Source organism: Mobula birostris, chromosome 8 (genome assembly GCF_030028105.1).
Source record: "Mobula birostris isolate sMobBir1 chromosome 8, sMobBir1.hap1, whole genome shotgun sequence".
Lineage (NCBI taxonomy): Eukaryota > Metazoa > Chordata > Chondrichthyes > Myliobatiformes > Myliobatidae > Mobula > Mobula birostris.
The window spans coordinates 140,897,893-140,925,666 of NC_092377.1; the positions used below are offsets into that span (position 1 = coordinate 140,897,893).

Genomic DNA, 27,774 nt, shown 5'->3' on the forward strand with positions numbered 1-27,774 from the left:
TGAAGTACAATGTTGGAAAGTGTATGGTTACACACTTTGGCAGAAAAAATAAACCGGCAGACTATTATTTAAAGGGGGAAAGAATTCAAAGTTCGGAGATGCAACGGGACTTGGGAGTCCTCGTACAGGATACCTTTAAAGTTAACCTCCAGGTTGAGTCAATAGTGAAGAAGGCGAATGCAATGTTGGCATTCATTTCTAGAGGAATAGAGTATAGGAGCAGGGATGTGATGTTGAGGCTCTATAAGGCGCTGGTGAGACCTCACTTGGAGTACTGTGGGCAGTTTTGGTCTCCTTATTTAAGAAAGGATGTGCTGACGTTGGAGAGGGTACAGAGAAGATTCATTAGAATGATTCTGGGAATGAGAGGATTAACATATGAGGAACGCTTGTCCGCTCTTGGATTGTATTTCTTGGAGTTTAGAAGAATGAGGGGAGACCTCATAGAAATATTTCGAATGTTGAAAGGCATGGACAGAGTGGATGTGGCAAAGTTGTTTCCCATGATGGGGGAGCCTAGTACAAGAGGGCATGACTTAAGGATTGAAGGGCGCCCATTCAGAACAGAAATGCAAAGAAATTTTTTTAGTCCGAGGGTGGTGAATCTATGGAATTTGTTGCCACAGGCAGCAGTGGAGGCCAAGTCATTGGGTGTATTTAAGGCAGAGATTGATAGGTATCTGAGTAGCCAGGGCATCAAAGGTTTTGGTGAGAAGGCGGGGGAGTGGGACTAAATGGGAGAATGGAACAGCTCATGATACAATGGCGGAGCAGACTCGATGGGCCGAATGGCCGACTTCTGCTCCTTTGTCTTATAGTCTTATGGTCTTATGATCTAAGCCAAGTCCACATGTACATACACAGGTACACCTCATTGTATATAGGTCACGATTATTTGCACTATTGTTTTGTTTGCTTTTTGATTCTGTACAGCGAGATCTCAGGGAAACCGATGTCAAATTCCCTGTATGTGTCCACATACTTGGCAATAATAAAGGATTCTGATTCTGAGAAGGGGCAAAGGCAGGTTACTGGTGTTTTAAAACCAGTTGCATTGAGAAGCTCAACAGCTGTGGCTGGCAGCTCATGTAGAAGGAAACTCTGATCTCAAACCTCTGCTGCCTTGTGGCTATACCCACTCATGGGGAAGGCTTCGGGTTTAAACCTTGAGGTAAAATGTTGGAGCCAGAGTCCCTAAAGCAGTCCTATGTTGAGTTCAATGTTGACTGGCAACACCTGCAACGCTGCTGGTGCCAAACTGTATCGGTCTCTGCCGTTCCTTTGGGTTCATCAGATGCGTGGAAAGAGGGAGCTTGCTGCAAGTGCAACAACAGTCCATGTTGTACTGCCCTGGTCACAATATCCATGGACGACCCTGACCAACAGAGGCATCAAGACATCACTTCCAGTACCTAAGAGACAAATGGCTTTTGGAAGAGATATTTTCTCAGGTGAACACAGAAGAACCCATTACGTCGTTTTGATGAAGAACAGGTAACTGGTGCCTACCTGACTAATACTGATTATCATTGAATACTTCCAAAGAGATTCGGATATCATATTATTATCATTCACTGGTGCTAGTGGCAACGTGGTGGAAGCAAGCTGGCTGTATTATACCCTACATTATGTTCATGAATACAAAGGTACTTTAGCAGCTATAAAACACTTCTGTACAAAGAGAAAGGAATTAGTTAAAAGTAAAGACACAGCAGTTCAGATGCCTGACTATATAACAGAAGAAAACTGCTGGAAGAGCTCATTTTGCTGGGTTAAAACAAGGATTTTTTTAAGCACAGCGAGATGAGTTCATCCAGCAGTGTTTTTTTTTGTTATACTTATTTTTTTTACATATCGCCCTGGGCATCAAATAAAACTGCAAAATCTGGAAAACTCAATATCAAATTTTACGTTTTTGGGTAGTTCACTCTTTCTTTTTCTCTATACCAGAACTGACATTTCTGCCTGTCCACGTTTTTCTGTAAGCGTATTTTGACCTGCTGGGCATGTGATAGTAACACACTCTACAGACAAAGAAATATCATCTGACTCTTGGTGCTTCTCTAACTACTGCATTGCCATTGCATTTCACTTTGTCTGAGATGTTCCTTCTGCTCAATCCATCCCACCCCAACTCCTTTGCTTCTGGAAACTAACTTCTTTTCTCTCTTTCCCAGTTCTGATAAAGGGTCCCATATTTAAAACCATTTTTTTTCTTCTTCGTCAGATGCTGGAGGATGATAACAAAGTGGGATAGATAACAAAGCAGAATGTACAGTCAGTTAAATTATGATAACATTTCAAAGATGGTCAGGTATGAGGGAGCTTTTCATTTGCTTTCCTATTTATGTGCATTAAGCCATTTACAGTAGATTCCATTTCCCAATCCAGTCTTGAGCTAATGCTTTTAGACTATAAGTCGTAGGAGCAGAATTAGGCCATTCGGCTCATTGAGTATGCTCTGGCATTAGATCATAATTTCCCTCTCAAGCCTATTTCTCCTCCCTTCTCCCTGTAACGTTTGACACCCTTCCTAATCAAGACCCAATCAACTTCCATTTTAAATATACCCAATGACTTGGCTTCCACAGGCATCTTGTGGCAATAAATTCCATATATTCACCGCCTTCTGGCTAAAGAAGTTCCGCTTCACCCTTGTTCCGAAGGGAACCCCCTTCTATTCTGAGGCTGTGCTCTTTAAAAGCAATATTTTTTCCAATACTGCAGCATCTCTGTTCCAAAGGGATGTCCTTCTATTCTGAGACGGTGTCACTTTAATGCATCATTTTCCCAATACTACAGAAAATATTTCACAACTCTTTTTGTTTTTTGCATCACCTTATTTTACACTGTCAATGCATTTAATATGTTATTCCCTCTACCTATGGGACCCAGGTGGCATTCTGCAGTAAGGCTTGGGACAAGATGTTTGAAGCAATTGCTTTCTCTCTTGAGGTAGAGGGAATCAGTGTCCTTCAAAATGCTGAGGCAGCAGCAAGCGGTAAATTGAAGACGTGAAATGGCATTGTGGTAAGGTTTGAGCAAGGCAGCATGTTTAGACTCCTGGTCTGTTTGACAGAAAGAGAGTTAGACATGTAATAAACTAGCTGACAGGAACACTCATCACGAATGAGACTGTGGTAGGAACAAAAGTGGTTTTATTATGTTCTTGCCCAGTCTAACTGAGTGCGCTTTCAAAATACACACAAATGCCACCTTCATTCTCACTGCACAATGTTTCACTTTTTCAGACTGGAGTGCTGCTAAATTACCAAAGTTACTGGCATTATCAACCAACTATTCAAAAAATACTGAGCTGCAGACTGAAATCTTGATGAAGTGGAGAAATTCTTTTTTTTTGAAAACCTGTAAAGTGATTCACTTGTAAAAATATTTCATTAGCAGCTGTGAGGCTGGTTGACAAGTTTAGCCAGTCTCTATCCAAGTCGTATCTGCAGTGTGAATGTTAACTCTTAATTGAGTTTGAAGGCTCTGTAAGTATGAAGGGACTGACTCTTTTGCCCACTTTATTTGGGCCTCATTTATTGCCTATTTTCATCTTCTTTTATAGGATGTGGGCATCACTGGGGTGCCCAGCATTTATTTACTCTCCATAATGCTAACAGGAAGGTGCTGCTGAGCTGAAGATGCTTTTACATTGCCTAATTAGTAGGGACTTCCAGGATTTAGTACAGGTGACAATATATTTCCAAGGCTTAGGATGGTGAATGTAGAGTTGGTAAAATTTCCACAAGCCTTACAATAATTAGGCAAAATGAAAATTAATTGTAAATTTCTCCAATTTTATCAAATACAGATTCAATTTTTTCACCTAAGTTAGTAGACAGAGTTACAAACCTTTGTAAAGTCTGACTCAAATGTCATCATCAGAGGGGAAGGAAAAGGAATATGATTGTAATATTGATAGAATTGCTCTGAAGTATCTTGTTCTGATTGTGGCACTGTTAGTGTTAATGATGCTTTAAAATTGATTTGACCTTAAATGGCAGAGTCACCGACATGTATCGAGGAAATCTGGTTCCACCGTCATTTCCTAATGTTGTGGTCTGGTTGATCTCAGATAGTTGCAAGGACAGTACCACAGCACAGCCTACCTAACCCTGTCCCACCAAGCACATCCTGTCCCATCAGTCACCGCAGAACCCTCCTTAAGCACAAAGAGATTGTCTTGTTTTTCCTGTTTTTTTATTGTCTTATCATTCACCACGTCTTAAAAAAATTTATTCAGGATATATAGCGAACCCTGAATGCCCCAGGATTTATTGCCTAACTCTAATGATCCTGAGAACAACTCTTCCTCCATCCTGCGAGACAGTCAATGAATGGAGAAGGTGAAGTCACAATGAATGATTTCCTTAATATCATAGACCACATTCCTGGGCTCATGAAAGGGAGGATCTTGAAGGGAGTGATTAGGTTCATTAGCATGAAGCTAGCACAAGGAAAGTTTTCCAGCTTTAAACCAAGTACAGAACATCATTGGAATATTGTGAAAAGCATCAATGTCTTCATTGGGGGTGGGGGGGGGCAGAACTAATAAAAACATCATGCTGTCAGCAGCTAAATGGACAGCAGGTATTCTGCTACCTCACAAGTCCTGGAACCCAGGTTCTATCATGACGCTTGTTGATGTTACGTTCTCTCTGCAACTCTTTGGGTTTTCGCTGGTGCTCCCACATGCTAAGGATGTTCTGATATGTTAACTGACACCTCTTACCTACCCCTTCATGCTGCTAAGTGGTTGGAACTAAAGAACAAAGGAGCATGCTGGAGGAACTCAGCAGGCTAGGCAGCATCTATGGAAAAAAATACCCAAAGGGTTTCGGCCCGAAACATCAACCGTACTTTTTTCCATTGGCGCTGCCTGGCCTGCTGAGTTCCTCCAGCTTTTTGCGTGTGTTGCGTGGATTTCCAGGATTTGCAGATTTTCTCTTGTTCGCGATTTGAACAAAGGAGCGTGAGTGAACAGGTTCGTCGGAAATAAATGGGAATGGACAGCCAACTTAGATTTGATGAGCCAAATGTTCGCATTCTCTTTCACAGGTGAATTTGGAAGCTCTTCATCAAAGAGAGAAGCTACCAACATAAGAACATATGTATACCAGGGAGCTTGGGTTTTTTTGCCGTCAGAAGACTGTGCATCTAGGGAAAACTAGGAATAGTTGAGATAAATAGAAATGCAAGAGAGAAAGAGTGGTTGGGAGAAAAGAAGAAAGGATGTTCCGAGAAAGGGAGATGAAGAGGGTTGGAGAAGCAGCTCTTGTGGATCATAAAGCCTTTAAGTGCAATCCCTTAGTGTGCACCATTGTCTCTGCAGCACTGCAAAGACGTCTTTGCAATGATTGTGGATAAATTACTGATGATGCACAGAAGCCGCCATGTTAAACAGCTCTTGCGGCTTTTTTCACTGTCTGCATACTGCTTGAATTCCTGAAATGATGTTTGATTGGATTTCATTCCTGTAATCCTGCCACCTCAGGTAATTCTGAACACCTGCTTTACTTTTATTTTCATCTCAAGCAGAACAAAATAAACACTATATAGTTGGATTTATACTTCTTAATATTGAAGTTCGCCGGGAGTTATACTGGTGCATTTGAGCAATGATCCGTGGAAAAGTATACAATTGCAGGGAGAAGGGAGTTTCTGTGTCAGTCCCCCAGTCCTTGTTATGTTAAATAACCATATCTGAAGGGATGGGATCATTGGCTGTGAAGTGACCCACTGAGGCCCCCTTGGCAAGGTGAGACAGCACCAGTCACTGTTGTCAAACCCAGTGGCTTGCCTACCTGTGACAGTGCCTGTGCCAAGGGAAGAAGATGGCAAAGAACTGCCCGTCGATGGTAAGTGACAGCCCAAGGTTCAAGAAAAGGAGAGAGAGGAGATGCCTGATCCATTACTATGCGGAGAGCCACTTGTTCCAAGCTAAATATAGGTTGATGCTGATGTGAAGGATAAGAGTGAGTCATTTAAATGTTATATGAAGTGTCTAAGTGAAACTTTCTGTGGTTTTCATGCTGAATTTTTCTGATTTTCTTTCTGAAACCGAAATGAACAGAAGGAGCAGTGTTCAACCATGTTCTGTCTGAAACAGTTTCTGTGGTCAGGAGCTGAATGCTGAGGGATTGATCCAGACTAATTCATCAAAAGTGCGCCCACTTGCTCGGGTTGTATTACTTCTTTCAACTCCAGAAACCGCTTCTGATTTAACCCTTTCCCAAGCCCCATGGCAAGAAACAAAATGTGGTCTAAAGAGCTCAGAAGGTTGTTCTTATCTGCCTTTCTTGCCTCAGCTTCACTTCCCTCCTGTAGGCAATGTCTGTTCACTGTGGATGAAGCCTACCTGAGGTGAGCAGGGCTGGGAGGTGGTGTAGCAGCCCAGCTAGACTCTGCTCTCAACTGGTTACTTGATGCAAGCCAACCTCAGAAGTCACTGTGAACCTGCAAAAGGATACTTGTCCCTGAAGTGAATCGGAAAGTCACTTTAGCACGAGAAACCACAATATGAACTGAAGCCGGATTCCATTCCAAGGGATAGGGGGCTGATGCTGGGTCTAATATGAATAACACAGCATGGAAACAGGTCCTTCATCCCAACTCATCCATGCCAACATAGATGCCCATCTAAGCTAGCCCCACTTGCCCTCATATAACCCATATTCCTCTAACACCCTTACTGTCCATGTACCCAGGAGTGCAGTGCTGCCAGAGCTCACCGGAGCCCTGCTCCGGCACCTCTATAAAAAGAAGTCAAAATAAACAAGCTGGGAATTTAACAGCGACCGCATATTAAATAGAGGGAATTTTAACGGAAGTGGGGGTTGGGGAGAGGGGGTGGTGGCTGGTGGGGAAAATACCGCTAATAACATTAGGATATTTGATTGTTTTTGGTGAAATCCTGGAGCTGTGACTGTTTTGTGAAATTCCTCCTCGCTCGACCTGTTGTCCCAGCATACCCTGCTGTAGCCTCACGCCATTTCACAGATCCTCAGTCCCTCTCCAGCGCTCGTTGTTTGAGCATTGTTCGCCGAGAAAATAAAAATCTTAGATCTTTGGAAAAGTGGCATGTCGCTTGCCGAAGGGGGCCGTAAGGTCGGTAAGAACGAATCGAGCATTCGCACAATAAAGCAGAAAGAAGCTGAAATTCATGGAAGTGTTAGTGCTACCCCTACAACGGCAAAAATGGTCCTCTGGTTTGTGATAAAGTGCTTGCAAAGACTGAGAAAGCATTAAGTGTGTGGCTAGAGGACATGTCACAGCAGCATATCCCTGCTGTTGGCAAAATTATGCATGAAAAAGCATTTAGCCTCTATGAGCACTACTGTGAGGGGGTTGAGTGGAGCAAGAGGGAGGAGTTTAAGGCTAGTAGGGGATGGCTGGCTTGCTGTATAAAGCGCTACAGCCTCAGGAACTTAAAGATCACGGGAGAATCGGCGTAGCCGTACCAAGTATCCTATTATGGAGCCAATCGAAGTACACGCTTGAAGTATCTCAGAAAAAAAGACTGTTGATTACAAACTATCAAAAGCTCACACTGTTGCTCCAAGTGTTGAAAATATAGCTAGTGAAGATGCTCTTGGAAAATTATGTGACACCATGAATGCTTCACATCTAAAGGCAACTTGTTCAATTTTTCAGTCTGCATATTATTTAGCTCAGAATGACAGACCGTACTCTGATCACTTTGGCTTATTGGAACTTCAAAAAAAATGGTATTGACATTGAAATTGGACTGCATTCCTGCACTAGTGCCACGGAGATAATTAATCACATAGCCATTAATATGAAAAAGAAAATTTGCCAGCATATCAAGCAGATAAATGGCAAATCTTTTGTTCTCGTTGATGAGTCAACAAGCCTGAGCATTAAGACTGCCCTAATAGTTTATTTGAAATGTGAAAGTGATAAGGAAGGTGATCTCCATTTCATGTTTTTAGATCTAATTGAACTGCCTGATCAGAAAGCTGCAACTATTGCTCAGCATCTATTGAACTGTCTCAATAACCAAGGGTTTGATGACTCTTACTTGAAACTGAACCTTGTAGCATTTGCTAGTGATGGGGCGAGCGTAAAATCTGGTGTTGCTACAATTCTCAAGGAATATAACCCTGATGTGATAATTTGGCATTGTCATAATCACAGATTAAACCTGCAGTATGTGATTTGGTGAGAGAAGTTCATGGAATAAATCATTCTCAATCATTTATGGACAAATTGTACTCTGTTTACAGTAGATCACCTCCAAATCAAAAGGAACTGTCTGAATGTGCCTCTCAACTAGAACAACAAATTTGCAAAATAGGCCATGTTCTGGGCATCAGGTGGGTAGCTAACTCGTTTCGAACAGTTTCAGCAGTGTGGCAAAATTATGAAGCACTGTGTTTTCATTTTGAAAAAGCATTGAAGGATGAAACAAGATCCGGGAGTGACAGAAAAACCTATGGAGGTCTGTTGAAAAGATTCTGTTCAGAACAGTTTCTTTTGGACTTAGCTCTAATGTATGACATGTTGCATGAACTTGGTTTACTGTCAGAGTGTTTACAGAAATGCACTACTACAACTGTATATGCAGACATTCTGATCCAACGAAGCACAAGGTCACTGCATGGACTAAAAGAGCAGCCTGGTACAAAAATTCTAGAAGCTCAAGAGGCAGTTGAAAAGGGGAAGTTAGGAGAAATTACCTTAACTAGCAACAACAAAATTGTCTCCATTAATTATCTACAGTTTCTTACTAGTCTTATAAACAATTTGCAGTACCGTATGTTCACGGCAACATCCTTGAAAGGTTCTCAAACTTCTAAACCTCAAAGTATGTATAAATTCCTGCTAAATGAAATGTGTGTCCTTGATAAAGATAACTGGCCTGCTGAAATACCACCTAATTATGGAGAAGCTGCAATATCATCTCTCTGTAACAGGTTTAAGCTTTCTTCTTCCTCTGTATAAATGCCTTCAGAGATTATGTGGAGGATCGTGGATGCTGCATCCCCCAAGATTTACGTCCATTACTGAGCTGTTCAGAAGTTATTCCTATTTGTACTGTTGAGTGTGAGAGAGGATTCAGTCACATGAACTTGATAATAACAACAAAACGCTCAAGAATTCTCATAAATCATGTATCATTACTTATGTTTGTTAAACTACACGGACCTCCTCTAGTTCAGTGGAATCCAGAGTCATATGTCACATCATGGCTGCGGTATCACAAATCAGCAGATGACAGAAGGACAAGAGTTTCTTCAGACCCTCAAACACATATTACGCCTGACTCTTTGTGGAAATTATTGTGAAACTTCTCATTGGTGGCATTTAGTAAGTAGGTAATTACTTTTAAATTGGTAGAATACATGATTACCGTCTTTTTCTTTACTTGCTTGATAATTATATTTTATAATAATTAGTGAGTGCAACCATGCAATACTTTGTCATATTATTAAATTAAGTATTATATGTTTTATTGTACCAGTTATACACGAAATGTAGTGATAGGCTATAATCTTGTTAATGCCTTAACTATCACTATATTTCTGTGGAGCTCTGGAATTCAGATATTTCTTTCATCTTGGTTTAGTGTCTGACATTAGAAGAAGCCCTATTCATATATACATATGTCACAGCCAATTTGTGTACCTGCACTTTACATGAATGGGGCAGGGAAGTTGCCCCGTACATGAAATGAGCAGGTACACAAATTGGGTGTGCCATATATATATATAGAGAGGATATAGGAAATGGCAAGCATTTTGTCAGCTCCGGCACCTAAAAAATTAGTACTGCGCCCCTGCATGTACCTGCCATTTTAAATGTCTTTGCAAAGGGACAGTACATTGTTACTGGAAAGACCCTTAAAGGTATTGATCTACAGAGGGATCTTGAGGTCCATGCCCATAGCTCCATGAGAAGGTATATGGCATGCTTGCCTTCATTCATTGAGTTCAAGAGTCAAGAAGTTTTGTGGCAGCATCATGAATCTCCAGTTAGGCTGCATCTGGAATATTTGATTCAGTTCTTGTCGCCACATTACAGAAAGGATGTGGAAGCTTTGGAGAGGGTGCAGAAGAGATTTATCAGGATGCTGCCTGAATTAGAGGTATATATTGTTCGGAGACATTGGACAAACGTGGATTGTTTTCTCTGAAGTGGCAGAGAATAAGGGGAGACCTGCAGAGGTTTAAGATTATGAGAGGCATAGGTAGAGTATGCAGCTGGTATTTTTTTCCTAGGTTTGAAATGTCTGCTACCAGAGGACATGCATTTAAGGAGAGAAGAAGTAAGTTGAAAGTAGATGTGTGGGGTAAAATTTTTAGTGGTGGGTGCTTAGAGTGTTCTGCCAGGGGTCACAATGAAGGCAAATATGATAGAGGCATTCCAGAAGCTCTTAGATAAACACATGAATTTGCAGGACATAGATACTATGGGGGCAGATGGTACTAGATTCATTGGACATTTTATTAGTTATGCGATTAGTTCAGCACCACAATGTGGGCCGAAGGGCCTGTTCCTATGCTATATTGCTCTTTGTTCTATGTTCCACCTTCCAGATATTGTTGTTATTACACCATCTGGAAGACCTCCCAGCCCAGAATAGACCTCCCAGAATAGACCTCCCAGCCCAGAATCCATGCCACAGGCATCCTAAACTTTTCTGGTCTAAACTGGTTTCCCAAATTGTGATTTAGAAATTAGTGGATTATAAAGCAGATATCTACAGTTCTGATGTGCCAAGCAGCAGTGGACACACAGTGCCAACTGGCTGGCAAATTGAATGGGGTCTCTCCATAGGTGCCCTCAAGGGAGGAAACCTACAGTGGGGTTTTCCAAATGCTCACTTTAGACCCATTGTGACAATGGGCTATATGAGGTAGCCTGCTAGATCAGGTTCTTCATCCTCAGAATCCCCAAAAGGATTGCTGGTGACAGCCACTGTGAATTGTGAATCCTTTCTGTGCATTAGCAGTCTCCATTCTCCATGTAAATGGCCTGTTGAATAGCATACCTGCACTATTCATCAAACAGCCAGGTTCTGAAACAGCATGTTTAACCATACACACCTTCTCACTCAAACTGCAAATGAAGTGTTTTCTATTTGATTGAGTGAATCTGGATGGCATTCACATTAGCTGTCAGCTGAGTCTTTTGTATAGGCAATGGAAGAAGCCTTTCACTTATTTATTGAGATCAGAGCGGAATAGGCACTCTGACCTGCACCACCCCACAACCCCTGATTTAACCCTAGCCTAACCATGGGAAAATTTACAATGACCAATTAGCCTATCGACCGGTACGTCTTTGGACTGTGGGAGGAAACTGGAGACCCCAGAGGAAGCCCACACGGTCACGGGGAGAATGTACAAACTCCTTACAGACAGCAGTGGGAATTAAACCCAGGTTGCTGGTACTGTAAAGTGTTGTGCTAACCACTATGCTATCATGCTGCCATAATGTTACAAACAAGTGTATCAAGTCCCTTCATAGTTATAATCTTTTCCTCAATGGATATCTCCCTCGCTTCAAATATTCCAATTAATGTTAACTGCCCTTCTGATACACCTTCATGACTTGCCCCAAAAATGTCTGTAATCTTGATCATACTCTGGGACTCTCCACCAACTTGTATCCAAACTCTCCAATGACCTCTTTTCTGACCTTCTATTCTTCTGTCCCCCATGGCCCACTGTGTTTCCTTTCATTATTTCCCTGCAAATCCTTGTGGAGCATCTAAAACCACTATGTAAGCCTATGCTGTCACCTTCTTAGCTTATGTGATTAATAGCTTCTTAGGTAATGTTCTAGTGAGTTAGGATATGTGTTCCTGATCTCAGTAAGAAGTCCATCTTTTTCAGAGACAGTGTGGGGAAAGCAGAGAGAAGTAAAAATCAGAAATCAGGCATTCAATTTATCTTCACCTGGTCAAAGTCTTCAGTCAAATTTATATAGTTATTCAACCTTCAAGGGGCATGACGTTTTAAGATTGATGGAATTTTTCAAAGGAAAATCACAACTGTAGAACTCCAGAGACAGTGAAGATTTGCAAACATTGTGTGGGTTTAATGGGTAGGGTCTGCAGACTCCCTGACAGTCAATGAATAAAGTAAAACAGGGCCAAAATAAATGGCAAAATGCCTGACACACTCTGCACTCAAGCTGCTAAAATCACACTTTAATAAGCTTCAGTCTTTGAGAGCCGTCAAACAGAAGTGGTTTATGGTCAGACAGATGTTATTTCTGCTCAAGCATTTTAATTGAAGTTACACATCTGATAGCTGTAAATAAACATAGTCATTCAGCTCTGCTAAATGTCCATTTAAATGTCAGAAATGGTATTTGGTAATCTCTTGACAGCCCATTAATTTTGTTGAGATGTTTAAATTAAAAAATAAAGAAATTCTTTTTCAATCTGACCAATATTAAAATTTGCATTGTTAGCCTTGGTAACATAAGTTGAAAAACCTTGGTTGGAGAATCCAACAGGATAGGTGCAAAACATAACAAAATATTAACAAGTTAGCTAATTGTCTCCATTAGACAATGGTTCTACATAAAGAGGTGTTTAAAAGTGAATGGATAGTGTCAACCGAATACCAGTGCTTCCAATTGTGAAAAGTCTTCATGATTTGGTATTTTTGTTTTCTTTATATCACAATCATCATTTGGAACTAAATTAAAACAGTATGACTGATGAAAGATAGTATTTTCATTGGCTCTGGATGACAGCGTAAAATGGACGATATCCAGTTAGTTGCTTCAACACAAACTATATTGAGGAATGATGTATAATTATCACCCAATGAACTCCACTGTGCTCTAATCTTTGTCCAAATTCGTGAATGTTCCAATGGCAATTCCACAGCCAAGTAAGTTCCACTGCAACATCAGAATCATGTTGCCTCTGGGCAACCTTCCTTACTATGAACTCAGATTTGAAAGACTGGACCTTCAGTGTATTTCAGAGAAATATATGTCTCTTCTCTCTCTCCACTTCCTTCAAAAATAAAAATTTGCACTTGGATTGAGTTCATGTCCATCACAAACATTGGTTAATACTTTTGCTGGCTCAATCTCTGTGTTTTATTTGTTCTTTCTTTATTTTTGTTCTTTCACTTGATATTTACAGAACACATGATGCTCCCTGCCAGGCAAAATAAAACGTTTCCCAGGCACATTGCACAGATATGTAGACATCTCTGCAGGATGCCGGAAGAATGAAAGACCATTCCTGTCTCACCGTTCAGAAAAGTCAGCTATTCCTCATTACATTCTCAATTCTGTCTCTACAGCTAGGGGAAACTCCTCCCAACTTCCATTCTGTCAAGCTTCAATGAAAGGGTTTTGCAACCTTGGATCCTCTTGCTTAAAGGTATTGGTCCATGGCATAAAAGTTGGGAACCTCTGAATGAGATTCATTTGGCCAGAACTTGCCGTCATCAGACAGAGGCTCATAACCAACATCCAACTTGGTGGTGGATTTTTAAGTACCATTGCTGTATCTGCACATATTCACCTTCTTGGAAGTGTTGTCTCCATCCTAAAAGATAAGACTAAATGGAATGGAAGGCTCTGTACAGAATGGAGGCGTGACATCTTAGTTGAGTGGTGTCGCAGCAACATCCTTGCATTAAGTGTCAGCAGGACCAAAGAACTGATTGTGGACTTCAGGAAGGGTAATATGAGGGAACACAAACCAATCCTCATAGAGGGATCAGAAGTAGAGAGAGTGAGCATTTTCAAGTTCCCGGGCGTCAGTATCTCCAAGGACCTAACCTGAATGCAACATATTGATGTAGCTATAAAAAAAAGGCAAGACAGTGGCTATATTTCATTAGGAGTTTGAGGAGATTTGGTTTGCCAACTAAACACTCCACAAATGTACTGTGAAGAGCATTCTAACTGGCTGCATCACCATCTGGTATGTTGGGGGTGGGTTCTACAGCACAAGATCGAAGTAAGTTGCAGAAACTTGAAATATTAGTCAGCTCCATCATAGGTACTAGCCTCCACAGTAACCAAGGCATCTTCAAGGAGCTATGCCTGAGGGAGGTGGCAGTCATCTTTAAGGATCCCCGCCACCCAGGACTTGCCCTCTTCGCTCTGTTACCATCAGGAGGTACGCAAGCCTGAAGGCACACACTCGGTGATTCAGGAACATCTTCTTCCCCTCTGCCATCTGATTTCTAAATGGACATTGAAGCCATGAACACTACCTCACTATGTTTTTGTTTCTGGGGTTTTTTTTGCACTGCTTATTTAATGTAACTCATTTTTCTCTATATTAATTTATATATTTCATTCTACTGCTTCTGTAAAGTTAATAAATTTCACAACATATGCTGGTAATATTAAAGCTGATTCTGATTTTGATGTTGAGGATTGGGGTGCCAATGATAGCTGGGTGTGAGGACAAAATGGTTATGGGCCAGTAAATCAGATTAATATCGATTGATCCTCAATTGTTTCCAATGAGCACGACCTGTTTCTGTGTCATATGATTTTGTGACTCTATAGCAACGAAATACAGCTGAAACAATGCTAGAATCAATAATAAAAGGACATTGGAAATCATTAATGATTCTGGGTTAAGTCAGCATCTCTTCATGAATAGAAAAACATCTTAAACAAATATTTCAGAATTGTGGATGGTCAAATAAATGAACGAGTACATGTGATATATCTGGCCTTTCATAAAGCTTTTAAAGCTTTTAATGAGGAGCCATACATAAGGATAATCAACTAAATTGGAGAACATGGGATTGGGGTAATAAACTGGCATTCCTTGTGGATTGGTTATGGACAGAAAACAGAAAGTAGATATAAACTGGATTTGGAGGATCTGACCAGAGGCTATCACAGATTTCAGTGCTGGGGCCCCAACAGTTCAAATCTGTATTAATGACCTGAATGAGGAAACCACAAATGTCTAGATTTGCTAACGATACAGAGCTGGGGGCACTGTGCGATGCAAAAGGGATACAGAGACTTCAGGAAGTTAAGAACCGGCTCAGTGTAAAGGAAAGGATTCGGCAGGTGGAATATATGGTGAAGAATGTGAGGCAATCCACTTCAGCAGAAAGTGGAATATTCTTGAATGGTAAAAGATTGATATGGTTTAGTGTTCGGAAGATCCTCAAGTCTTAATGAAGCTGGAGAAGTTGAGTATTGGCTATTTCATGCTTATTAGGCAAAACTTCATCCACTGATTGTGGAGTTTAATGTGTAGGGACAGCAAACAGTTAGGAAGACAATTAGTGCATTCATCTTCATGACAAGAGGAATGAAATATAAGAGTAAAGCTATAATAGAAATAGAAAAAGTGTGTCAGAAGGAAAATGTCAAGAAAGTTATGGGGGATTTTAATTTTAATATGAAAGTGGATTGGGAAAGTCGGGAAGGTAATGGATCTCAGGAGAGGGAGCTTGTAGAATGCTTACAGGATGGCTTTTTGGAGCAGCTTGTCCAGAAGCCCACCAGGGGACCAGCTGTTTTGGGTTGGGTGCTGTGTAACGAACCTGAGGCGATTAGGGAGCTGGAGGTAAAGGAAACCCTTGGAAGTAGTGTCATAATATGATTGAGTTCAGTTTCAAATTTGAAAAGGAGAAGCTGGTATCAGGTGTATTGATATTTCAGTGGAACAGAGGAAATTACAGTGGTATGAGAGAGGAACTGGCCCAAGTCGATTGGAAAAGTAAGCTGGATGGACGGCAGAGCAGAATTGGATGAAATTCCTACAAGAAATAAGCAAAATGCAGGAAAAATATATTCCAAGAAAAAAGAAAATCATGAATGGAAAAATGGCACAAATGTGGCTAACGAGAGAGGTTAAGGCAAAAATAAATGCAAAAAAAACGGCGTACAAGGAAGCAAGAATTAGTGGGAAAAATGAGAACTGGAAGACTTTTAAAAACTTACAGAAGGAAACTAAGAAAGTCATTAGGAACGAAAAGATGAAAAGGAAGTTGGCGATTAACATAAAAAAGGATACTAAGAGTTTTTTTAAATAAGAATGGCAAGAGTAGATACGGGACGGATTGAAAATGATGCTGGAGAAATTATAATGGATAACAAAGAGATAGCAGAGGAACTGAATGAGTATTTTGCATCAGTCTTCACAGCGGAAGACATGAACAATATACCTGATAGCCAGAGGTATCAGGGAGTAGAATTAGGTACAGTCAAAAAAGTGCTTGGGAAGCTAAGTGGACTAAGAATAGGTAAGTCTCCTGGTCCGGATGAGGTGCACCCAAGGGTTCTGAAGGAGGTGGCTTTGGAGATTGTGGAAGCATTGGAAATGATCTTCCAGGAATCAATAGACTCTGGCATGGTTCCGGAGGACTGGAAGGTCACAAATGTAGTTCCGTTATTTAAGAAAGGAAGGAGGCAGCAAAAAGAAAATTACAGACCTATTAGTCTGACATCGGCAGTTGGAAAGATATTGGAGTCAATCCTCAAGGACGAGGTTATGAAATACCTCGAGGTGCATGACAAGATAGGCTGAAGCCAGCATGGTTTCCTGAAGGGAAGATCCTGCTTTACCAACCTATTGGAATTTTTTGAGGTAATCTCGAATAAGATTGACAAGGGAGAGGCTGTGGATGTTGTGTATTTAGATTTTCAAAAGGCCTTTGATAAGATGCCGCATATGAGGCTGCTTAATAAGATGAGAGCCCATGGAATTATTGTAAAGATATTGAAATGGGTGGAGCATTGGCTGATAGGCAGAAAGCAAAGGGTGGGAATAAAGGGGTCCTATTCTGATTGGTTGCCGGTTACTAGTGGTGTTCCGCAGGACTCGGTGTTGGGGCCGTTTCTTTTTACGATGTTTATCGATGATTTGGATTATGGATTAAATGGTTTTGTGGCTAAGTTTGTGGATGACACCAAGATAGGTGGAGGAGCAGGAAATGTTGAAGAAGCGGAAAGGTTGCAGAGAGACTTAGTCAGTTTAGGAGAGTAGGCAAAGAAATGGCAGATGAGATACAACGTTGACAAATGTACGGTTGTACATATCGGAAGAAGAAATAATTGGGCAGATTATTATTTAGATGGGGAGAAAATTCAAAAATCGGAAGTGCAAAGGGACTTGGGGGTCCTCGTGCAGGATACCCTAAAGGTTAACCACCAAGTTGGATTGGCGGTAAGGAAAGCGAATGCTATGTTGGCATTCATTTCAAGAGGAATAGTGTATAAGAGTAAGGAGGTGTTGATGAGGCTCTGTGGGGCATTAGTGAGACCTCATTTAGAATACTGTGTGCAGTTTTGGGCCCCCTATCTTAGAAAGGATGTACTGATGTTGGAGAGAGTTCAGAGAAGATTTACGAGGATGATTCCTGGAATGCAGGGGCTAATATATGAGGAGCGTTTGTCGGCTCTTGGATTGTATTCATTAGAGTATAGAAGAATGAGAGGGGATCTCATAGAAACATTTCGAATGTTGAAAGGGTTGGACAGAGTAGATGTGGAAAGGTTGTTTCCCTTGGTGGGTGAATCCAGGACAAGAGGCCATAGTCTTAGAATTAGAGGGTACCCAGTTAAAATAGAGATGAGGAGAAATTTTTTTAGCCAGAGGGTCGTGGATTTGTGGAATTCGTTGCCACATACAGCTGTGGAGGCCCGATCATTGAGGGTGTTTAAGGAGGAGATTGACAGGTATCTAATTAGTCAGGGTATCAAGGGATATGGGAAAAAGCTGGAAACTGGAACTAGATAGGTGAATAGTTTAGCTCATGGGGGAGCTACAGAGCAGACTCAATGGGCCGAATGGCCTACTTCTGCTGCTTTGTCTTTGTCTTGTGATAAAAGTAAAAGTTATCCTATTTTGTTGGACTGTTACCAATACAGCTTAAAAACCATTCAGAAAGGTGCCATAAAAGTGGATACAACTGAATATCACGCATGCATTTAGTCTCCTTGCTGAAGGAAGGATCTGAAAATGCTTGAAGGACTGTATAAAGATTTATGCTAGGATAGAGGATGAGAATGCATTGGACAGACAAGACCTGTTACCTTAGGTTTAGAAGAATTAGAGGAGATCTGATTGAAACTTATAGAGTTGATGTTGGGTTTGATGTTCCTCTGGCTGCAGTGACTAGAAATAGCAAAACAAGAGAGACCACAAGTGCTGCAATCTGAGATAAAGATGGGATGCTGGAGTAACTTAGCTAAGCAGGCAGCTTCTGTGTCAGGAAATGGACCCAAAACACTAACTGTCCACTTCCGTCCATAGATGCTGCCTGACTTGCTGAGAAACTCCTACAGCTCACTTTTTGGCCATTCTAATCTCAGATGAGAAAAATATGAATCATGCAGGGTGTGGAGAATCCTTGCAAAATTCTGTCCAAGAGGGGATGATGCCTCTAATGCTAAGAATATGCAGAGATTGATAGATTGTTTGATACATGGGGCATCTGGACACGTGTAGCTTGTGCAGGAATATATCACTAAGGCAGGGAATCAGAAATAATCTTACTGAATGGCAAAATGGCAAAGAGAATTCCTGCTTCCATTTCAGAAGCTAATGTAACACTCTGGCAGTTGGTGAGAACATTCTTCTCATATTAACATGCTGCCGATCCTGGAAGAGCTACCGATATTCAGTAACTACTGAGAAACAATTTAATAAATTAATGATTATCTTAAAATATTTAACAACATTTTAAAAACAGAGGAACAATTAATCCAACTCAATAACTCAAGAAATTGTGAATTGACAAACGTTTACCCTAATCTCTCATAAGCGTGCTTCACAGTTGAACGGAATGGACTCATTATTCCTACACCAGGTTTAATTTTGGTCCATAAGGTACCAATTGAGGTAGAGATGAGAAATTGTCAGAAGCACATGGTTTATGATTTCAATAAGACAATGTCTCTTTCTCATGAATTTCACATTTCTCTTTTCTCAAATATTCCTCAGATGGCAGTTTCTGTTACCATTCAACACGATCCTATGTCCCTTTCCTGTCTGATTATCTCAAACAAGTCTGGAATCCCAAGAATCACACTGATGAAAGCTTTTTTCACCCCATTTAGCCAAGATTACACTTCATTAGGTGAGTAAACAAAATATCTGGACAATGTGACTTCATAAATGTAAATTGTCATCAATCAGAAACGTTAACTTTGTTTTTCTTCCCTCAGTTGTGGCCTGACCTGCTGAGTATTTCCAGCAATTTTTGTTTTATTTGTGATTTCAAATATATATCAGGCAAAACTTTCTCCTCTGACTATATTGCTCTCTCCCGATGTAAACTAATGCACCACTTACTCACTAATTGCTTTCTTCACTTATGTTCAGACCTGCCCTCAGGGAATGCAGCATTGTCAGAAACATTAATCAAATGCCCTTGTCCATTCATCTCCACATTGTTCGTATTTGTTGTCAATTTCCAGGGCCTTAAACTTTGGAATTTCTTCTCTAAACCTCACTACTTCTTCAGAAAAAGAGCAGGTCATTCAGACCCTCAAGGCTGTGCTGTAATTAAACTAATCCAAGTCTCTTTCCTGCCTGGCTTGAACAGCCTTTGCATGTCTAAATTTACCTCAAGCTCATGTGCAAAAACGCTCAACAACCTAAGCCCTTTGGGTGGGGATTTCCAAGGATGCACAGACCATTGCAAAAGGGAACTTCCCATCAGCGCTCCTTGTGATGCCCAGCCTTTATTTTGAGGTGGAGATAGAAGAGATTGTCGATGATGGAATCTAGAGCAAAATGCAAACTGCTAGAACACAAGATTTGTGACCCAAAATTTTGACAATTTCTTTTCTCCAAGCAGGTGCTACTCAGTCCATTGAGTTCATTCAGCAGTTTTTCTTTTTTCTTTTGCTTTATCCTAAGGATATGCTCTGCAGTTCTAGATGTTTCAAGCAGAGCAACCAGACTCCCAGTATCCACCATACCGACCTCTATGAACCTATTTTCCACCTCTCTCTGTGAGTAAGCTCCTGCTCATCTGCCCTATTATCATTTTATGTGATAGTGTCAGATTTTGTCTGATAATACTCATAGGGACATTTTGCTGCATTGAAATTGCTACATAAACATCAATTTGCTTAAATAGTTCAGGAGGCTGGTAAAAATCTAATGGTGTTCTACAGGAAAGTTCTCCAGGAACGCAATCATATTCCTTTTCTCCAACTCCAGTCAAAGCAAATGTTTAAAATGGCCACCAAAAATATCCCAAAAAACAACGTCATCAGAATAGTAGGGAGACACATGAGACTGAGAAAAGCGCTAGAGCAACAAGCAGACTGCTGGAGAAACTCAACATGTTGAGCAGCATCTGCAGGAGGTGCGGAACTGTCAAAATTTTGAGTCAAGGTCAAGACTGAAGAAAAGTTTTGACCTGAAACGTCGACAGGTGCTTTCCCCCAGAGTGCTGCTGAATTTCTCCAGCAGATTGTTTGCTGTTATCAGAGTAGTAAACTAATTAGCTTTATGTGAAATGCCTTGGAATGTTTGTGAAGTGTAATGAGGTAAATGTCTATATTTCATGCTCTGTGATCACTTCTTCAGGAAATCCAACACCTAAAAGAGAATACCCCTATAGAGTTATGAATTAATTGGGTCATAGAGTCGGGCAGTCATTCAGTTCACCAGTTCCCTGCTGACCCTTTTCCTCATCTCAGCCCATGTTGTCAAGGAACTGCAGTTATGGGCACAGCTCTGCACATCACAAAAACTGGCCTCGCTTACATAGCTTCTGCTTGTACTTCCCCCTGCCTCAGCTAACATAATCAATGACCATCCCACCTCAAACATTTTTGCCTCTCTGCCCTCCCATTGGGCAGAAGTTACAAGAATCTGAAAGCACAGGCTGAAGGACAACTTCTATCAACTTGTTATAGGATTATTAAAAAGATTTTCTCTACAATAAGATGGACTCTGATATTACAATCTATCTTATTATCACCTTGAATTTACTTGTCTACCTGCACTGCACTTTCTCTGTAATTATATTATATTCTGTATTCTGTTACTGTATTTCTTTTTGTATAACCTCAAGTACTAATGTGATGAAATAGATTGTGCTGACGGTATGCAAACAAAGATTTTCACTGGACTTCCTGTCAGATCGCCGGCAGGTGGTAAGAGTGGGCTCCCTCAACTCTGCCCCTCTGACCCTCAACACAGGTGCCCCTCAGGGCTGTGTACGAAGCCCCCTCCTTTACTCTCTGTATACCCATGACTGTGTCATTATCCACAGCTCCAATCTGCTAATTAAGTTTGCTGATGACACTACACTAATTGGCCTGATCTTAAATAATAATGAGGCAGCCTACAGAGAAGAAATCATCACCCTGACACAGTGGTGTCAAGAAAACAACCTCTCCCTCAATGTCGCAAAAACAAATGAGTTGGTTGTGGACTACTGGAAAAATGAAGACAGGCTAACCTTTAATGACATGAATGGATGTGGGGTTGAAAGAGTGAATAGCTTTAAGTTCCTCAGCATACACATCACTGAGGACCTCACATGGTCTGTACATACTGGCTGTGGGGTGAAAAAGGCACAACAGCGCCTTTTTCACCTCAGATGGTTGAACAAGTTTGGTATGGGCCCCCATATTCTAAGAACTTTCTATAGGGGCACAGTTGAGAGCATCCTGACTGGCTGCATCACTGCCTGGTATGGGAACTGTACTTCCCTCAATCGCAGGACTCTGCAGAGAGTGGTGCGGACAGCCCAGTGCATCTGTACATGTGAACTTCCCACTATTCAGGACATGTACAAAGACAGGTGTGTGAAAAGGGCCAGAAGGACCATTGGGGACCCAGGTCACCCCAACCACAAACTGTTCCAGCTGCTACCATCCAGGAAACAGTATCGCAGCTTGAAAAACAGGACCAACAGGCTCCGGGACAGCTTCTTCCACCAGGCCATCAGACTGAGTAATTCATGCTGAATCAACTGTATTTCTATGCTATATTGTCTGTCCTGTTGTACATACTATTTATTATAAATTACTATAAATTGCACATTGCACATTTAGATGGAGACATAGCATAAGGATTTTTACTCCTCATTTATATGAAGGATGTAAATTATAAAGTCAATTCAATTCAATTCAATTCAGTACATGTGACAAGAACCAATTTACCAAATTGGCAACTACTACTTTAATAGTTCCATCTAACATCAGAGAAATATATACAATATACATCCTGGAATTCTTTTTCTTCGCAGACATCCACCAAAACAGAAAAATGCCTCAAAGAATGAGTGACAATTAAAATGTTAGAACCCCAAACCCCCCTACTCCCTTATCCCACGCACAAGCGGCAGCAAAACAAAAACACTCCCCCACCCCCCTCCCCATCCACTTCCACAAAACAGCATCAGCAACCTCCACCCACCAGGCATGCGTTAGCAAGGCTCCCAATAAAGACTGTGATCTGCAGTACAACAAAAACTAGTCACTGACCCAACAATTTGACATACTATTAACATTAATCCCATTTGCTCACGTTCTATGCCATGCTTATTTGCCTGCCTTGAACCTAATAATTGTTTCAGATCTCACTACCTCCTCTGATAGTGTGTTCCAGATGTCCATGGCTGAATTTGTTGAATGGTTACTTGAGTTCCTCAACACATCCAGCACTGGGCTTATGTACCTTCTGAATTCTGACAGCAATGTAAAACCCATTAACACCATTAAGCAGAAATAAAATGCAGCTGGGCCAAGACCCTGAATCCTTTGACATGTACGGGGGGTGATTGATATGTTCCTGGCCTATGGTAGAAGGAGATGAGTTATACAGCTCTCATTACATGCACATGCATTTCAACTTTTTGAGTGAAAATGCAGCAAGTTTGAAGTTAATAACTCATCTCCTTCTACCTTAGGCCACAAACTTATCAATCACCCCTGCTGTGGACCACTTCTGGAGGTCCAAGACGCCAGCTTCTACAAAGAAGGGATCCGTATGCTCCACGACCACTGGACTAAGTGTGTAAATGTAGAAAAAATAAATGTGCTAGGTTTTCTAAAATTGACTCTGTCTACCTTAGGCCACGAACTTATCAATCACTCCTTGTAATTCTCGGTGGGAGTTTGTCAAGCATGGTTTCCCAGAATCAAATCGTTTCATGGCGAAGGCTTCAAGTGGTAGCTATAAGAAGGCAGAGTACTTCTGACCAGGTACTGGAACTACATCAGAGAACTCTGGACTGCAAGTTCACTGATATTCTGTGAGGTTTACAAAAGAAATGGAGAGGAAGTTTTTCACCTTAACTGTTATAAATGTCTGTTGAATCAGATGTGAAGGCTGAGAGGGGGAGACTGAAATTCAGCTGCTTACTATTCAACCAACACCCTCCACAGCCCAACCCCATCCCGACAACAACACAGAAATCACTGTGAAGAGCTCCACCCCACAGCAGCACAGTACAAATGTCCCTGAATAAAGTCAATGGAATTAAAAACAATTGTAGTGAAAGTTGATATGGGTGCAGCAATGACAGACGTTCCTTACCGAATTCACTTGCGCAGAGGTGATCCAGGATAATATCTGTGTTCATCTCGTTGTCGCACGGTGGACACACCGCCGATGCTGCCGGGGGTAAAAACAGACAAAACTTGTGATTAGTGCGTATGGAGGAGGTAAAAAGCTGCACTGATATTTGACTCAACAGCACTAGCAATAACCAGAACTCAGGTACTGTATATGGCTCATTGAAGTTGTGAAAAGCTCTTTACAGCTGGTGAAACAGTTAAATGGTAAAAAAAAATCATGAGAAAAAGTTGTAAGAGTTAGGGTTATAGTTGTTTAAGATTCTGTTTCAAGATACAGTAACATTCCCGAGGTTCAGAGCGAAAAAAAATCCAAATATTTAGAGTCCATAAGAACATCGATACATACGTTGTGCGGTCACTTGGACAAAAGCCCAACCACACCTATTTCACCTCAAACTCGAAGCTGTTCACTTACTCTTGTAGATGACTCTGCCTTGATCGTGTGTTCAAGTGGCCACATGCATTATGGGGCCTTGATGATGTATGCTCAAGGACATGTCAGAGACTGGCCACTTCATTCTTAACAGAATTTCCATTGATCATTAGATTATGCTCATAATCACTGATCGATGGTCTGAGACTCAATGCCGTGGAAGCAAGAATCACTCTAAAGATTTTATCACAACTTCAGTGAATGAACCTCTGAGGGATTATTGTGTCACAGGAGATGGTTTTACCAGGTCCAGACATTGAACCAAGGCTTGCTCAATTAATACTTCCCACGAGTTCTTTCAATTAAGATGGAAGGAGTTATTCTGATTTTTCTGGCCAGTATCTATCACTCAAATAGTAGGGGAAAGTTCAGCAAATTCATTACCATATTTCCTGAAGTTCCATATTTAATTAACAGAGTCTGAAGAATGGAGGTGAGGCGGTTGGAGTGGAGGAAATGGCATGATATCAGAGTGTTTGCGATTTTATTTGCGATTAGGTAGTGAATGGGGAAGTCAGGGGCTTGAATTTAGGCTCACAGAATGGCAGATCCAGAGGTCAGGTCACAGGATTTGAAGGGTGCTGTAATGTAACAAGAGTCCTGAAGAAGGGTCTCAGCTTGAAACATTGATTGTTTATTGATTTCCATAGACCTCACCTGCTGAGTTCCTCCAGCACTTTGTAACGTAAGTTGCCTTGAAGCTGCAGAACGTGAATTATCAATGCCACATCTAATTGTGAATGTTAATGAACAACAGGAGGGCATTGAGGACCCATGAGTCTTTCCACTAGTAATGTTGTTGGAACCCACATATTAGTGAAAGGATGAGGACCAAAAGCATTTTTAACCAAAAGCACAGAGTGGAGGGTCCATTTCTGCATCTTCCTGGGTTCTCTGATACCACAGACCTCTTCATGTGATATCAAGAAATCTCTGTATCTCACAGAACAATCTTATCCTATTAAATGTCTGTCAGGTCACAGGGCAATCTCTTGTTTTTCCTGTAACCTATTCTCATACTTCCATCAATATCTGCTGGATTCTGTCACTCACCTACATGCTGGGCAATTAACCTACTAACCAACCTATCTAAACACTCACTATTTCTCCACCAACATGAAGTGAAGGTCACCTACACTGACTACAAGCTGGACTGCTCCAACTCACCCAGGCCTCTTTAACAAAACCATCCCATCACTGGAAGGAAAGAGGTAAAAAGATTGAAGAATGCACTCATCTGTAACGACCCATGCTCTCCAGGCCAGGTGCTGTCCAGATCAGGAATATATATTTCATTTCAAATTTTTCATGACTGCTGGATCAAAATTGCAGCACCGTGGGAGTATCATTGGCATTAATAAATGCATCTTGAGTCATGCATTGCTGAAACAGGACCTTCTGTCAATCAGAATCATGCCAACCATCAAGTACCTATTTACACAGAAACATTTCAGTGCTGCCTAATTAGAGTCAGACTGGAGCTGGATTAGGAGGCAGATTAAGTGACATTGGTCGATGTGAGTTGGGGTAACGTGTGCCATTTATTACTGCTCTTATAGACTTGTTTGTCATGTTTCCCTTGATACCATGAAATGAGACGAGTTTCTCCGAAGCAACCAGTGTTTTAATTAAAATATTCCCCTCCTGCAAGTGTGCACCAAAGCTAGGTGACCTGGGTGGTAATGCTGAGATTGCTTCTGCTCTCTCACACAAATTATGCAGCCGGCTAGCATGATACCACATAGTTTCCATTACATCTTGTGGTGAGTATATTCCTTTAAAAAAAAATCAATCTCAGGGTTTAGCATGGGGTTGAAAGAAAATAATTCAAAATGTTCAGAGACTAGAGTATGCTTTAAAATGTTCTTGATGGTTAGTGCATCTTAAAGATACTTTTTCTTTCTGAGTGATCTTTTCCTTCTAAATGTAATTACTTGTTCTTGCAAACACCATTGGTTTTAGTGGGCAGATGACCACCTGGAATCGATGCCGTGATGATCACACATCACTATAACTTCATGCAGGTGAGCAGAAGATGGCGGCACGACACAGTGCACACGGCCACTCCGGTGAATGATACCTGTATTTGTGAAGTAGGAAGCCGTGCACAATCCTGATTTGATGGAGACAGACATGAGAAGCACAGAGGAACATCTGGAGAAACTTCTGAAATGCCCGCTTCGCTGCCGCTGCTACTGTACGATCGAGAATCTCTGGAGGGGCAGGCCCCAAATCCTCGGCTTTGCCTATTGCTTGGCGGCCGGGGTCGGAGTTGAAGCGCTCGGCAGAGATGGTGCTCGGTGCGCGGTGTCGGAGGTCTGGTCAGAAGCTCGAAGTTTTCGGACGGACTCAGAATCGGCTGTGGTCGGGTGCTTCCAGGGTGCTGCATCGGCAAGTTTGCAGCACTGGAGGTTCATGGCAGGAAGAGAGTTTTTCTTCCTTCTACCATCTGCGTGAGATGATGGGACTTTTGAGAGATATTGAGACTTTATTTTACCGTGCCCATGGTCTGTTCTTTATCAAATTACAGTATTGGTTTGCACTGTTGTAACTATATGTTATAATTATGTGGTTTTTGTCAGTTTTTCAGTCTTGGTCTGTCTTGTGTTTCTGTGATATACTGGAGGAACATTGTATCATTTCTTAATGCATGTATTACTAAATGACAATAAAAGAGGACTGCATGTCCTCATAATCTAATCTAATCTAAAAAGGTGGCTGTTGTCCATGGGTGTGCTTTAGTAATGAATTCACTGGGTGATAACGCAAGGATACATAATATGCAATTAAGTTCTGTTCAGGGAGGGGCGACCGATGCTCATGCTGTTTAGAGGCTGATAGGACCTAGACAATGCCTTATTACCATACCTGGGTCCTGCAGTACAACTTTATTGACACAGTTGCTATCAGAAGGAATGGTAATGATAACATTAGGATCATAGAGAGCAGTAGCATGGAAACAGTCCCTTGACCTACTGAGTTTGACTGATTATAAATACCTTTTTACCAGATATACTTAATTTACTCTAACCCTTTTATTCTTTTCATTTTCCCATAAACTACTGCCCAGATTCTACCGCATATCTACATAACTAGGCAATTTACAGCGGCCAATTAGCTTCCCAGCACACATGTGTTCAAGATGTGGGAGGAAACTTGAGCACATGGAGAAAACCTGACAGTCACAGGGAGAATGGGTAAACTCCACACAATGTTTCATGCCTGGTTTTAATTGCCATCTTCACAAAGGCCATAAAAAGCAAGCAATAAGCCAGGAGCAAGCACTCATGTTCAGGGGTAAACAAAACCCATGAACGATGAAAGAAGTGATGAAAAATTGGGCTTGGCTTAATGTTCCGTGCATCTCCAGCAATCTAGCACACTGTCACTGGATTTTATTGACTCTTCAGCTTCCGAATTTAAAGGTATGAGTTCTCTCCACTGAAGAGCTGCTTTTATACACTGGGCAAATGGCAACAGGTTGCATTTCTGTAATAGTAGAACATCACTAAGGTGCATTATTAAGCAAAACAAGACACTGAACCACTAAGGAAGATATGAGGGCAAGTTGGTCAGTTTAATGAATTTATGAAAGGGAAAGAGAGTTTGGAAGGTGAGAGATTTTCCAAGGCTGCAGGATGAATGAACAGAGGCCATTATTGGAGCAATGCAGGTACTTGGATGGGCCGCAGGGCTGGAGGAGGTTTCAGACTTAAAAAGAAGGGTTTGAAATCAAGAATAATAACCTTGAAATGAAGGTGCTTTCCAAGCAGGGCTTAGCATGGGAGAGTGTGGACAAGCATGTT

At 41.3% G+C, this 27,774-nt stretch overlaps 1 protein-coding gene and 1 long non-coding RNA gene across 3 annotated transcripts in view; one reads left to right on the forward strand and one right to left on the reverse strand.

Moving 5' to 3' along the window:
- Positions 1 to 27,774, reverse strand: part of LOC140201790 (secreted frizzled-related protein 1-like) — a 153,203-nt gene that overhangs the window by 102,082 nt on the left and 23,347 nt on the right. The window contains exon 2 of the mRNA XM_072266480.1: positions 23,495 to 23,572. Within this exon, the coding sequence (XP_072122581.1) occupies positions 23,495 to 23,572 (78 nt within the window). The remainder of the gene's footprint in view (positions 1 to 23,494; positions 23,573 to 27,774) is intronic.
- On the forward strand, positions 7,026 to 26,588 carry LOC140201791 (uncharacterized). 2 transcript variants are annotated; one of them, XR_011886960.1, is made up of 5 exons: positions 7,036 to 7,113; positions 8,256 to 8,342; positions 18,932 to 19,067; positions 23,031 to 23,160; positions 25,931 to 26,588. It is a non-coding gene; the product is annotated as an uncharacterized lncRNA (long non-coding RNA). The 2 variants fall into 2 exon arrangements; XR_011886961.1 differs by lacking the exon at positions 8,256 to 8,342 and having other exon boundaries at positions 7,026 to 7,113.